Below are 14,644 nucleotides of genomic sequence, written 5' to 3'. Positions count from 1 at the left end.
GAAAAATGGATAGAAGACCTAAATAGACATTTCTCCAAAGAATAAATACAAATGGCCAATAGGCACATGAAAAGATGTTCAACATCGCTAATTATTAGAGAAATGCAAATCAAAACTACAATGAAGTACCACCTCACACTGGTCAGAATGTCCATCATTAAAAAATCTATAAATAACAAATGCTGAAGATGATGTGGAAAAAAGGGAACCCTCCTCCACTGTTGGTGGGAATGTAAGTTGGTACAGACACTACGGAAAACAGTGTGGAGCTTCCTGGGAAAACTAAAAATAGAATTACATTTATGATCCAGCAATCCCACTCCTGGGCATATATCCAGACAAAACTGTAATCCAAAAAGAAACATGCACCCCTGTGTTCATAGCAGCACTGTTCACAGTAGCCAAGACATGGAACAATTTAAATGTCCATTGATAGAGGAATGGATAAAGAAGATATGGTACATACATACAATGGAATACTACTCAGCCATAAAAAAGAATGAAATAATGCCATTTGCAGCAACAGGGATGCAACTAGAGATTCTCATACTAAGCGAAGTAAGTCAGAAAGAGAAAGACAAATACCATGTAATATCACTTATGTGTGGAATCTAAAATACGACTCAAATGAACCTATCTACAAAACAGACTCAAGGGCATAGAGAACAGATTTGTGGTTGCCATGGCAGAGGGGGCTGGAGGAGGGATGGAGTGGGAGGTTGGGGTCAGCAGAGGTAAGCTATTACATGTGGAATGAATAAACAGCAATGTCCTACTGTATAGTAGAAAGAACTATATTTAGTATCCTGTGATTAACCACAATGGAAAAGAATATTTTAAAAAGTATATATATGTGTAACTGAATCACTTTTCTGTACAGCAGAAATTCACACAACATTGTAAATCAACTATACGTCAATAAAAATTTTTTAAAAGGCAAATGATATTGTCAACCTGGATTATTTTGACATCATGTAAAAGAGTAGATGCAAAGCCTACAGAGGTTCCTTTTTTAATGATATTTTGCTAAAACATACGTAAAATTTGCCATGTTAGCCATTCTTAAGTGTATCGTTCAGTGGCATTAAGTATATTCACATTTTTGTGTAACCATCACCGTGATCCATCTCAAGAACTTTTTCATCATTCCAAACTGAAGTTCTGTACACTAACTCACCATTCCCTGTAGGCCCTGGCAACCACCAGCTACTTTCTGCCTCTATGACTTTGATTCCTCTAGATACCTTATACAAGTGGAATCATACAGTATTGTCCTTTTTTGTCTGGCTTATTTCACTTAATGTCTTCAAGGGTTATCCATGTTGTAGCATGTCAGAATTTCCTTTTCAAGTTGAATAATATGCCATTATATGTATATATCATGTTTTGTTTATCCATGCATCTATTGGTGGACATTTGGGTTGTTTCCACCTTTGGCTACTGTGAATAATGCTGCTGTGAACACTGGTATACAAATATTTGATTAGGTGCCTGCTCTCAGTTCTTGGGGGTATATACCCAGAAGTGGAAGTGCTGGATTGTATGATAGCTTCTCTTTTCTTGGAAAATAGAATCAGGATAAATTTCTTTTAAAAGTTTTTATTTCTGTGTGTGTTTTAATTCTAGGAATTCACCCTATCAAAGTGAATCGAATAGCTTATATAAACAAGAATTTTTATAAATTCCCTACTGTGAGTCCTGTGCTAATTGAAACTTGTGCGCCCAAATATTAATGCATAAAAAACACAACTATAGAGAAATAAAATGTGAGCCATCAATATAATAGAATATTGTGCAGTCACTAAAGTGTTTTTGAAGTCCATTTAATGACAATTGGGAAATGTTTACTATATAATGTTGAATCAAAATCAGAACCCCAAGTGTGACTCCAACTTTGTATATATGTAAGCAACATATTTCACTGTTTACATTTAAAGATTTATAGATTGATTTTTACTCATAAATATATGACAGGAAAAGTACCAAAATGTGCTAATCTCTAGTTGGTGGGAATATGAGTGATTGTTTTTCTCCTTTATACTTTTCTGTACTTTTCCAAATTTTCTAAAGTGTCCATACATTATTTTCACTATCTTAAAATGTATTAACATGATTCTCAAAATTTAGTATCTTAGTAATGAGAAAGAACTGAATAGAATTAGAAGAAGCCATTCTAGAAACCTGCCAGGAAATTATACCTGAGACTAAATAACTAGTTCTTTTTCCTTAGAAGAAGATAAAATAGGATTAGAATACTGGGATTAATATGTTAAGGTTATAATATAGTAAACTGGTATCGAGTGTGTTAGGTACATGTACACCTTAAGGCAAGTCTGGAGTAAAATTCCTAATTGCCCACCCTAAACATTATCATCAAGGTGTACTGTTCTCACCTGCTTCCTAGCTGCAGTAAGTAGGAAAGCAGTTCTCAGAGGTAGACTACTCCTGTGCAATCAAATTGATCCTACTGAATTTTACATTTAAGAGTTTAGATTATACACAGGCTGTTTCTAGAAGGTTTTGGTCCCAGGAATGACGATTGAAAAGTAAGGCACAACAAATGTACATTTTTATAGACTTGCCTATATTGAACATTCTCTCACTGTGACCAGACCAACCCATCCCTTATCATTTGATAAATCATCCGTTGTCTGTACAGTCTCTTTAGGGACTTATAACCCCTAAGGCACGAAATTTAAATTTATATTTAAATTGCACTTCATTTGAAGCAAAGTATACTTTAATGAAGTAGGATTTTAACCATCAAAACAAAAGCTATAAAATGTCCATAACTGAAATGTTCTTTGTTTCTAGATAATTATATGACATTATCTCGTTTAATTGATCTCCTCAGAAGATGTGGAAAACTTGAGGATGTTCCGAGATTTTTCTTAATGGCTGAGAAACGTAACTCCAGAGCAAAGCTGGAGCCAGGATTTCAGTACTGTAAAGGATTATATCTTTGGTAAATTTATTGGCAAATAAATTCTACGTAATAGGTTGTTTTCCTCATTGTGACTAAAGTACAATACACTTTGAATTTTAAAAATTCTATATTTTAAAATATAATAGTTTTATTTACCAAATAAATTAAAAATAAATTATAAACGACTTGAAGTTTGTAGTTAGTGACTGCAATAAGTAATTTTTTTTAAACATCTAACAAGGTATACAGGAGAACCAAATGATGCCCTTCGACATTTTAATAAGGCTCGGAAAGACAGTGACTGGGGCCAAAATGCCCTTTATAATATGATAGAAATCTGTTTGAATCCAGACAATGAAACTGTTGGAGGTGAAGTATTTGAAAATCTGGATGGAGACCTGGGGTGAGTAGTATTTGACAAGTTACGCTTTTTTCCAGAAACACTTGTTAGGGATAATAAGCAAGGATATCTTACAAAAGAGAACTAAATTCCAGGATAGCACTAATGGCAGTTTAGTGAATAAATCATAGCTGGAATAACTGTTCTCTGAAACAAGCATGACATACTTTTAGAAAGTTTTCTAAATCAGAACAGACCTGCTATCGAAGACACTCCCCTAATTGCTCTGTGGAAAATAGAATGAATCATAGTGTGTGATTACCTCGGCAAAAATTGTCCGCATAATAATAATAATAATAGTAACTTCTTAACAGATGGCTCTCTGCCAGATCTTGGCTGTATACTTTATATGCATTGCCTTATTTATTCCCTTTAACAATGTGTGTGAAAAAGCTCCAAGTTAACCTAACGTGATGGAGTTAGAAAATGGTGGAGGCAAGATTTAGACTGAGTCCACCCTGGCCTCAGAGCTCCAGCTGTTGGCCACTGTGGTGCACTGCGGGTAAGTGGTTATACTTCTGTCAGCCTGCACTTGTTGCTTGCCCTCTCCTCAGGGTCAGGGAAGGCAGGGTGGGGAGTGTATAAGGGTGTAAGGGGAGTAGGAGAGGTCATTTCTGCCCCCAGGAGCATGCATGCAATTTACCTGGTCGGCAAGACAGAGTCTGAAGCCGTTCAGTCTGCAACAAAACAGAAGTGAGTTAAATTGATATTAAGTGTTGCAGGAATTCATAGAAATCATAGTGCAGAGCAGTCAGGGGGAGCTGCATAGAGGAGTGGGGGAAATGAGAACCCGACTGCTGAGAGGTTTCAGTGGCAGTCCTGAAGGCTTGGATTACAGAGACCATTGAAAGATTTAGAGCGGGGGAGAGGCTTTTTTATTTTTTGTTTGTTTTAGAAAGGTTAAGGTAACATTCTGTTTTGCAGCTATAGGCTGTCCCCATGGAAATCTTCAGCAATAGGTTGAAAATACCAAATTTGGAATATAGAACTCAGAAGGGAGGTCACAGCTTGAGATACAGATTTGGGGGATAGGTGCTCAGAGTGGGTAGTTGGAACCCCATGAATGGCCTCTTTTCGAGTAGAATGTAGTGACGGAAGTCTGAGAACTAAATTTGGGGTGTGCTAACTTTCAAGGAGATTGGAGGAAGGGAGGTAAGGAAAGGGCAATGACTGGTGGAAAGAGAAGGAAACCTAATCTTATAGAAGAAACAAAAGGAGGGGAGCTTGAAAGAAGATTACCAACAGCGTAAAATGTTTTAGAGAAGGTAAAAGCCTGAGAAGAAGATCAATAGCTTTAGTGATTAGGCTTTAAGAATTTAATTTCCTTTCATTAATTGATTTATTTATGTATTATATCTGGGTGTGGGTATGTGTATAAGAAAATTGCTATTAGACATTCAAATTGTTATTGCACTTAAAATTTATAACCTTTTGACAAATAAAGAATTTCTTTTCTGAGAGCCTAATAGGCAACTGGGTGAGGAGCATTAAGTATACTTTATATGTCTGGCAAACTTAGATTCAAATCTATTAGTTATGTGACCTTTGGCAAATTACTTTATCTGTTGGAGCCTTGGTTTTCTCATATATAAAATGGATTCAACATACATTGAATGAAATAACACAGTGCTTGGCACATAGCAAGTGCTTTAACAAAGTTAGTTACTTTCTGCTCCCTCCTTTTTTTTTTAATTAATTATTTTTGAATTGAAGTATATAGTTGATTTACAGTATTTTATAGTCTCCCTTGTTTCTTTTGTTTTCTGAGTAGGTATGCCATTTGACAATTGTATGATTCTACTTACCCTGAATTCTAGTTTTATATTAGCTAAAATGAACACACTTACCACAGGTTGATAGTATCCAATTTTTGTTTTCAGTCTAAAGTGAATAAACGTTTAATGGTGTTTTATTGACGCTATGTTAGTTTTGTTTTTAAAACTGTAACTGTGCTTTACTTTGTATTAGAGGAGAATGAGTGACATTCTTCAATAGGATTACTTTTAAACTGGTGAGAAAAATAGAAACCAATGTACCCTCATCTCAATGAATTTTACTTCATGAGTGATAGACATAGATTTATTTTTTATTGTATACAGTAATTCAACTGAGAAGCAAGAGTCTGTGCAGTTAGCAGTGAGAACAGCAGAAAAGCTCCTTAAGGAACTAAAACCTCAGACCGTTCAGGGTCACGTACAGCTTCGCATAATGGAAAACTGTTGCCTAATGGCTACCAAACAGAAATCTAATGTCGAGCAGGCATTGAATACCTTCACTGAAATAGCAACGTCGGAGGTTAGTAGATTTTCTTTTCCAACTTCATGTTAGCTTTCCTTGGTGGTGTTGAAATATGTACTTTAATTAGTTACTTGTTTTCTGAAGATTGACTTCATTATTTACTGTCATTAAAAATTAGATACATAGTTTGGTATGACTTTACATCATGTACCTTTGTTTTCAGAGGAGGCGTTTTTACATGTTGATGTGTTATGTTTATCTCTATTAGAACAGTGAGTTCTAGAGAAAGGAAATTCTGCAAGAGGGCATAAATTAATTCTCAAGGGAATGGCTTTATCCTCTGTGTTGTAAGTGTAGCCTAGGTTAACTTACTAAGTGAAAACAAACACCTGGCTGCCTTGATAGCTCACCTTTTCACTTACGTGAACTTGAAATTTTTCCAGCTGTAGAGCTAAGTGAGATCAGTACTGACAACTTATAATTCAGTCATGCAGATAATGATGTTGTTCTTTAGTGACACTGAAATCACCCCCTGTGATAATAATAATAAATATTAAATATTAATTAATGATAAATTATTTTATTATTATTAGATCAAAGGCTTTCTCCTCTTTTCAGCCCATTCAGATCCACTGCCCTTCTCACCCTCTGGGCCTTTTATTTTTCCTTCGCTCACACAGTGCTGTATTTCTCCAATTACTTGTTACTAAGGAAGGAATTCTAGGTACCCACCCCATCAACAGTTGGTAGTAGCTAGTTCTAAGCACGCACTTGGGATTTCATGTTCTTCTACTCACTGGTGTTGTAAGCCGTGGGAGACTCATCATGTGGGGCCTCTCACAGGATGTACAGAATTTTGCTGTGTTTTCTTGTGGTTCAGAGGTCACAGCAGCAGCAGTAAATGACCAAAACCTCCTACAGTGACCCCTCCCCCCTGCCTCCCAGGACCCTGGAGGGCTTTGGAAAACCTGCAACTCCTGTTGGTGTCTGGGTGCAAGTATCCATGGTGGCACTTGACCGCCACTGTAAGCCGCCCTGGGGACGAAACAGCAAGGCAGCAGCCGCCCAGCTCCATCCTCAAGCGGAGCCCTTCTGCTGACATTGAAGTAGTGCTCAGGTTGCTCCGTTGAATTGACTGTGCAGCAGCAGATGGATGACAGCAGCTGACAGCACCAGAAATAGGGCTGTCCTGTAAGTCTAGGAAAATCTGTAAAACATGATAAAGCACCGTTGCAAGTAAGGTGTCAGAGCTCCCTAATGTTGTGAAGTAACATTCTATCCTGTAAGGAGAGTGTAAACTGTGAGGTTTGAGAGAGAACACTAAAGGCAGTAAGTGACATCACAGCTGTTTCCTAGAGAGACTGTGCCAGTTCTTCGTTTTGCTGAGACTACATTATTTTTTTTATCATCCTTACATATGTGATTAGTAATATACGGTCCTCAAATCTGTTTACTGGCCAGACTGTCCAAAGACTGATGTATGAATTGAAGTTTAGCAAGTGAATTTTTATCTTGCACTTTTCCCTTTTAACTCGTAGGCTGCATATATTAAATATAATGAATATTCATTAAGTGACCAGTGGGTGCTGAGCATAGTCGGAATCACAAAGATAAACCACATATAGACCCTTTCTTCAAGTTTCTCGTAGTCTAGGGAAGATGAGACACGCATACTGAGTGTAATGCAAAGCAAAATCTGTTACATTCTGTCCTAAAGTTGCAAATAAAAGTGCTGTAGGACAGGGGCTCCCAACCCCCAGGCCGCGGACCGTCCCCGGCCTGTTAGGAACCGGACCAGCCAGCAGGAGGTGAGCAGCGGGCGAGCGAGCGAAGCTTCATCCGCCGCGTTCATGGCTCGTGTTACTGCCTGAACCATCTCCCCCCCCCACCACCGCCCACCGCCCCCCGCCCGTGGAAAAATTGACTTCCACGAAACTGGTCCCTGGTGCCAAAAAGGTTGGGGACCACTGCTGTAGGAGATAGTATAAGGAGAGCTGAGACACCCTTTCCATGGAAGAAGGTATGATTTAAGAAGAACCAGGATAAATTGCATTTTCACAGGCAGAGTTGGAGGAAGTGCATTCTAAGTTAAGGGAAAAATGTGAACAAAGGCAGGGAGGCATCGGAGCATAGGGTAGATTCATTCACAGCACTATGCGGCCTTCAGATTGATTGAAAAATGACAGGAAGACGTGGGAGGAACCAGTGGAAGAAGCATTAAACCCAAGCTAAAATGTTTCCACTTCCTTTCTTCCCCTCACCTTGAACCATAAAGGTACACTGTTTATAATAGAGCTATATTGTCTTTTGTGATGTAAAGTTGTTGCAGTTCAGAGTGACAGAGAGAGAAAAGCTGGCTGAACATCTTAGGATGTCTGCACCAGAAAAGGCATCATGGGCCTAGTGCAGGGGTTAGAATGCAAGTCTGCGGTTTTAGAAACCATTCTTCAGTTCACTCAGGAGTGATTTCAAGCTGTGAGGAATTGTTTCATTCTAATCAAACTCAAGGTGTGTGATTTTTAAATCAGAGAGTTTATTTTTAAATGTATAGTGTGGGATATTTTTAGTATGTGAATAGGTCTGGACATTTTTCCAGGACCCTTCTCTTCTTGGGCTGTCCTAGGATCTGGCTGACAAATGCATAGTAGGTCTGTATTTTCTTCCCTCTCTAGCCCTCCTGGGATGGGGGATACCGTTCAATAATTAATAATATCCCACACGTCTTCAAAATCTACTACCAAATTGGTTGTATTTGACATTCAAATAAAAAACTTTCTGCCATTCCTTAATCAGGAGAACAGATTACATATTGGGAGTTTATTGATAGACATAAAATTAGACCCAAGGAAGTTTTATATTCCTACAAACCGTGTTCATCAAACTCTAGTGAATTGCCCTTCTCTATTCCAGGGTTATTTCTGACTTCCAACCATGATCAGTGTTGGACATTGCACTTTTTACCACTCTAGTCTCCTTTTGTTCCTTATTAATTACTGAAACTTGCTATCTTACAGTGCACCTTTATTATAGTCATGATATTATAATTTCTACATCACAGTTTCTCATCTTTTATTTATATTTTAAATGGAAGTCTTTCTCTTTATAAAAGCATCACGGTCCCTCTGCTGAAATTTGAGAAGCACTTTATCTTTATCAGACACATACACATAACTGCTTAGGTATGTTAGTTTTCTGGATAGATCGCTAATGGTCTCCATTTTATACCAATTCTTAATAGCTTGTTGGTTTCGCCGAGTGACATTTTCTGACTCTGAACTCTGTCTAAAAGAATATCATCTTTTATAGTTACTATCAAGGAGCTGCAGACTCCAAATCTAAAAGCATATTTTAAGGCATGAATTTATTTCATATAGTTTCCAAATGATTAATTAATTGCATGCCTTATTTATAACATTTCATTGACCAAACTTTATTGGGAGAAGAGGCTTTTGAATCAAATGAAAAGGGAGGAGGAAAAGAGCAATAGAAGTCAGTATAGATAAGGAATATCATTTGCAGGTAAATCATTGTTATTCCTGTTTTATAGGTGAAAGAACTAAGGAGCCAGAACGCTGACTCTGAAACATAAATGTTCAATTAGGACTACAGTGAGATAGAATTTTATTTTTTCTGTTTCTGTACAAAACCAAAACAACCAGTCAGTCTCATTAAAGAACAAGTTTTCCTAATCGTCTGGAATTGTGTGGTTACGGCACCTGCATTCTTACTGAACTACCTGGACCAGATGGTTCCTCCTGGTAGCCTGAGGTTACTGGATGTGTTACATAATGACCATATCACAGTATTTAAGTGAAGCCAGCAACAGAATCCACAGGCCAGTCCTTATATTATGTAGCACTTGCTACTGTCCATGTGTTTTTCTTTTAAACATGGCACATGTATGTTTGTGTATCTGGGGGTCTCAACTCTTGTTTCCTTATAGAAGGATCATATTCCAGCACTTTTGGGAATGGCAACAGCTTATATGATCTTGAAACAAACTCCACGAGCCCGAAACCAGCTGAAACGGATTGCAAAAATGAACTGGAATCCTATTGATGCTGAGGACTTTGAGAGGAGTTGGCTGCTGCTTGCTGATATTTATATTCAATCAGCAAAGTACGACATGGCAGAAGAGCTGTTAAAAAGGTGCCTGCGTCATAATAGGGTAGGTGACTGAGGAGTGGAAAATAATTGGTAGCCTTTGTTGTATAAGCTTCCTATATAGGTTTTTATAGAGTGTTGGTCCATTTCTAGGGATTTCTGTGTGTTTTCAGAGAATTAAATGTTTGTTTTTACCACAATCAGGAAATAAACATTAGTAATAAAAAAAGAAGCCATTTGCCCTTGAAAATAAAGAGAGATTGCAGTTTCAAGTTTCAGCTGTGGTTTGCCCTACTTTCAGAAAGTGTTTTGGAATGTCAAGCGTTTGCCTGTGATTATCCATCTCATCCCAGAACTAATGAAAGTTGCAGAAGAGCATTAATTGCGGACGTCTGTCCCTCCTGTTAAATACTCCTGATGAACTGACTGCAGCTGCATGTTGTTTTCACATTATTAGAATCCACTCTGCATAATATAATTTGTAGGGAAAAGTGTTTTAAGCATTTAATTTGATTTGTTTAATGAAAAGTCCGTATCATTAGGTATAAAACTGAAAATCTTCAAGTCCTTAGAATTTAAGGCTCTTTACTAACAGTGCATTTTGGTATTTAATTGCCCAGAAAAGGATGTCTTTTTATAACATGTTTTAAGTTAAGAATTTGTTACTATTTATTGAGAAATAATGGTGCTCAACTTAGAAACTTGAGGATATTTATCTTTATAGAGTCTTATCAGTTACCTCAAAATCTTAATCACAGCAAATCTATGTTTTATTCCCTTTGAGCCAGTTAGATTACAAAATGGATCATTTGTTTTTCAAAGAAGAGTCATGATCATCTAATACTATTAAGTTATTTTCTTGGGGACTTTAAAAACCTAAAATATCAAGCCATTTATCAATTTATGTAATTATACATGTAATTTAAGTTACATTGGCCTTAAGAAAAAGAATACTTATTAATAGGCTCTGAAAAATCTAAACTGCCAAATAACTAACCCTTACATGCCTAATCTAGGATTAAGCAAGATTTCATGGGAATTAAGGTTTCAATGCAGACAGAATTTCAATTTGTCAGAATGCAGACAGCAGTACATTGCATGGTTGAACATGACGGCTGCTTTAGAGCTGTGAGCCCTACTGCTTAGGCATGACAATATCGGAAGCCTGAAATTCAGGAACCAGAGCTTAGAAACTTTGAATTATATAATTAAAAAATGGAGATCATCCAGATCTGGGGCAGGAAATGTGCAAGATGACACTAGACCATCTTGTCATACCAGATGGCAAGGAAGCTATCAGTGATAATTGAAGTCATGTCAGGGACTCAAGAGCCAACTTGAGGACACTCCCACTCGCCAAAGTTGAGACACTTCAGATATCAGTAATAACTGCATTGAGTTGGAACACACCAAATATGTCTAAGTCCATGAGTTTACAAAGATCTAAAAAAGAAAAAAAACCCTAATTGGTCACCACTGAAATATGCTAGTAAACTGACTTATTTCTAAAGCTGGCAAATAAAGGGAAAGAATTAAGCATCTATCCTGCCTTTTCTGTATGAACAATACTGCTGGGAAATAAAATAGTGGAAAAGGAGTTGTTTCTCATTATAGATGTTTTCCAGCTAATAAATGAAGAAAGAATGATGGAATGTCACTGTTTTCCAACCATGATGAATTAATGAATGGGTATAACATCACAAGACATTACGTGCCACATGATGGAAGGGCACACCATCTATGAGAGGGTCAGAGTGGGATGACACAGGTGAAACACTCACTCCAGGTCTGAAATTTAAAGGAGCACTTAAAATCTCAGTAATTATCGGGACTTCCCTGGTGGTCCAATGGCTAAGGCTCCGTGCTCCCAGTGCAGGGGGCCCGGGTTCAATCCCTGGTCAGGGAACTAGATCCCACATGCCGCTACTAAGAGTTCGCATGCTGCAACTAAAAAAAAAAGGATCCTGCATGCCACAACTAAAAAGATCCCACATGCCACAACGAAGATCCCACGTGCTGCAACTAAGACCCTGTGCAGCCAAATAAATAAATAAATATTTTTGAAAAAAATCTCAGTGATTATCTTAGTTAACTGATGCTGCTATAACAAAGTACCATAGACTAGGTGGCTTATAAACACCAGAAATTTATCAATATTTCTCACAGTTCTAGACGCTGGAAGTCTAAGATTAGGGTGCCAGCATGGTTGGGTTGTAGTGATAACCCTCTTCCTGGTTGCAGACTAATGAGTTCTCACTGTGTCCTCACATGGCAGAAAAAGAGGGCAAGGGAGCTCTCTGGGGTCCCTTTTATAAGGTCACTAATCCCATTAAGGAGGGCTCCACCCAAATGACCTGTTCACCTCCCCAAAGCCTCACCTCCTAATACCATCACATTGGATGCTAGGATTTCAACATATGAATTTGGGGGAACGTAAACACTCAGTCCAATGTAGTGATCAGGATGAATGACATTTAATGCAATATTTTTAAAAAAATCAAAGTATCAAAAGGTAAGACAAGTAGGATCTTACAGTGCTGTGCTGAGCTATATTGAAGCCTGAAGCAAAAAGGGAAAACGTGTGCCCTGATCCATGTTTGTGTGTATTTTTTAATGGTTAATAGTTTTCATGAAAATATTAGTGATGTCTCTTCTTACATTAAAGTAAGGAAAGTAAAATTATGATAAATAGAAAAAATATTCAAATTTAAAATAATGCAGTGAATTTTAATATACCTACTTTTCTATTTTTTGATTTTTTTAAATTAACACTCTGGGAAAAAATAGCAATTAAAAAATACCTAAAAACATGTATACAGCATTGTGCATTTTTGCTTTTTCATAAGGAGCAGTGTGACTCGGTTGAGCACTGATCTATGAAGGAAGTAGTTTCACCTCTTTCCCCGCAAGTCAAAATCAGATACAAACCTCTAGATCGAATACAATTTCCAGGAAATATCAATGACATAGGAGTATATTATATAACTACTATAAGGATGCATTCACCTAAATCTGGGCTGTGAAAAAATCTAGGATGAACATTCTTGTTTCTTCTACATTTAATTGCAAGGAAAGAGACAGAGACACAGAGAGGAGACTTCTAGATCAAAAGGAAATTTAGGGACATTTCAACCAGTCACAGTGTGTGGCCCTTATTTGAATCCTCATCCTAACATGCAAACAAAAAAGTATGTTAAGACTATTTGAAATTTGAATAGTGACTGGATATTTGGTGATATCAGGGAGTTGTTACATTTTAGGTGTGATAATTTGTGGTTATGTTGAAAGAAAGTCCTTATTTTTAAAGAGGCATACTAAAATATTTATGGGTGAAATGATGTAGTATCTGAGGGTTTTTTTTCTGATAATACAGAAGGACAAGTGTATGGAGTAGTGAAACAGTATCAGTCAGGAGTTCATTGTTGAAGATACGGGTTCAGGGGGTCCATCAGACTGTTATTTCTATATGTGTTAGAATTATTTGTAATAAAAAGTGTACATGTATATGTATAAAACATCTCCTTCCCTCTCACCCAAACATCCTGATTCTGTAGGTTTGGGATAGGGGCTTGGCATCAGAATCTTTTTTTAAGTCCCATATATGATTGGATTGCATAGCCAAGGCTGAAAACCACTGTTTTATGTGCCATTTAAATGAGTTAATATGGTTGACCTCTATAGTCATAAGCACTCCATAAAATCTTAGTGATATCAAGTGTAATCTGTTGATACATCTTGCATTTTTCTTCAGTCTTGCTGCAAAGCTTATGAATATATGGGATACATTATGGAAAAAGAGCAAGCTTATACAGACGCTGCCTTAAACTATGAGATGGCATGGAAACATGGCAATCAGACAAATCCAGCAGTAGGTGAGTTTAAAATTTAGACACTAGGTTTTCACAGGAAACGTCGCTTTTATATGTAAATCTTCATTTAAATGCATTTGTTTTTTCTCTTTAAGGACAAAATACACATTAAGAGTCAACATCCTTTGTCGGACCTTCTGAAAAATAAATTTTATATTTATAATAGATTATTAGCTACTAAGTTATTAGGTGTAGTTTCCTGAGATTCAAACTCCACCTCAATCGCCTTAAAGGACATCCGATCTAATTCTGCCCTTTCTTTCCCTTCACCCTCTAATTCCAGAATGCTGATGCTGTGGGGGGAAGGTGTTCTATTGTGAAGGAAGTGGGAAGACATTGCATCAAATCAAGTCCTACTGGTTTCTTTACTGCAGAACTTCTCAAAGCCTCTAAACCCTAATATATACTGTGATGGATATCACAGAGGGGACATCATGTTTCCCACAGTAATTTGACTACGGAACTTTTTTTTTTCTCTTGAGCATCTAGAAACGTCATCTGGTTCCAGTGGTAGCCCGTTGGTTTGAGGAAGGCTAGTCTCCAGTATCCCTAACAGCTGGGCAGCATCTGGAATATACTTAGTGACTCCTGTCTCCCACAGTGTGAGGGAGCTCCTCCCCAGGCCTCTCTTTCTTTGTGTTGCGCTGAAATAGGCTTCATTGACACTGCCCTGTCTGTTCTCTGGAGCAACCCACAGAGTCCTTCCGCCCTTAGACATAATGGCCCTCTAATTGCAAACTCTGTCATGTCTCTCCTCAGTTTCTCTCCAGACCATCCTCAGGTGCTTGTCCATTATTGCTTTCAAGTCTTTCATCCTCCTTGCTGTCTCCTGGAAGCTCTCAAATAGTATTTCCCAAACTTTGCTTTGGAATACTGGGTGAGGTATTATTAATAGTTATTTCTTTAAAACAGAGAGTTGAGCGTGAGGAGATTAGGTTCCATGGCCAAATAGGTTTGGAAAAGGCAATTTTATTTGCCCATGTCCCTCTTGACCTATTGTACCAGAAATGAACAAGTTCTTAAGTATGATTTAAGAACGAATTGTATGTATAATGAAGCTATTTTTTTAAATTAGGCATTTAGTAGTTGATAGTTCAACCTAAGATG

General features: G+C 37.4%; 1 protein-coding gene across 7 annotated transcripts in view; it reads left to right on the top strand.

Annotated features, from left to right (window-relative positions):
* TTC21B (tetratricopeptide repeat domain 21B) overlaps positions 1-14,644 on the top strand; it is a 96,732-nt gene that overhangs the window by 66,350 nt on the left and 15,738 nt on the right. For 5 of the 7 annotated variants that reach the window (XR_014264624.1, XR_014264625.1, XR_014264626.1 and 2 more), the window contains exons 23-27: positions 2,815-2,965; positions 3,168-3,329; positions 5,426-5,621; positions 9,508-9,732; positions 13,420-13,540. Coding sequence is in view for 3 of the 7 variants with exons in the window: in XM_082464909.1 (XP_082321035.1) it covers positions 2,815-2,965; positions 3,168-3,329; positions 5,426-5,621; positions 9,508-9,732; positions 13,420-13,540 (855 nt within the window). In the remaining 4 variants the exon portion in view is untranslated. The other 2 variants (XM_082464910.1, XM_082464911.1) reach the window with 2 other exon arrangements.

The sequence above is a fragment of the Balaenoptera physalus genome (assembly GCF_965194825.1).
Source record: "Balaenoptera physalus genome assembly, chromosome: 6".
NCBI classification, from domain to species: Eukaryota; Metazoa; Chordata; class Mammalia; order Artiodactyla; family Balaenopteridae; genus Balaenoptera; species Balaenoptera physalus.
This window is presented reverse-complemented; position numbering and strand designations above follow the sequence as displayed.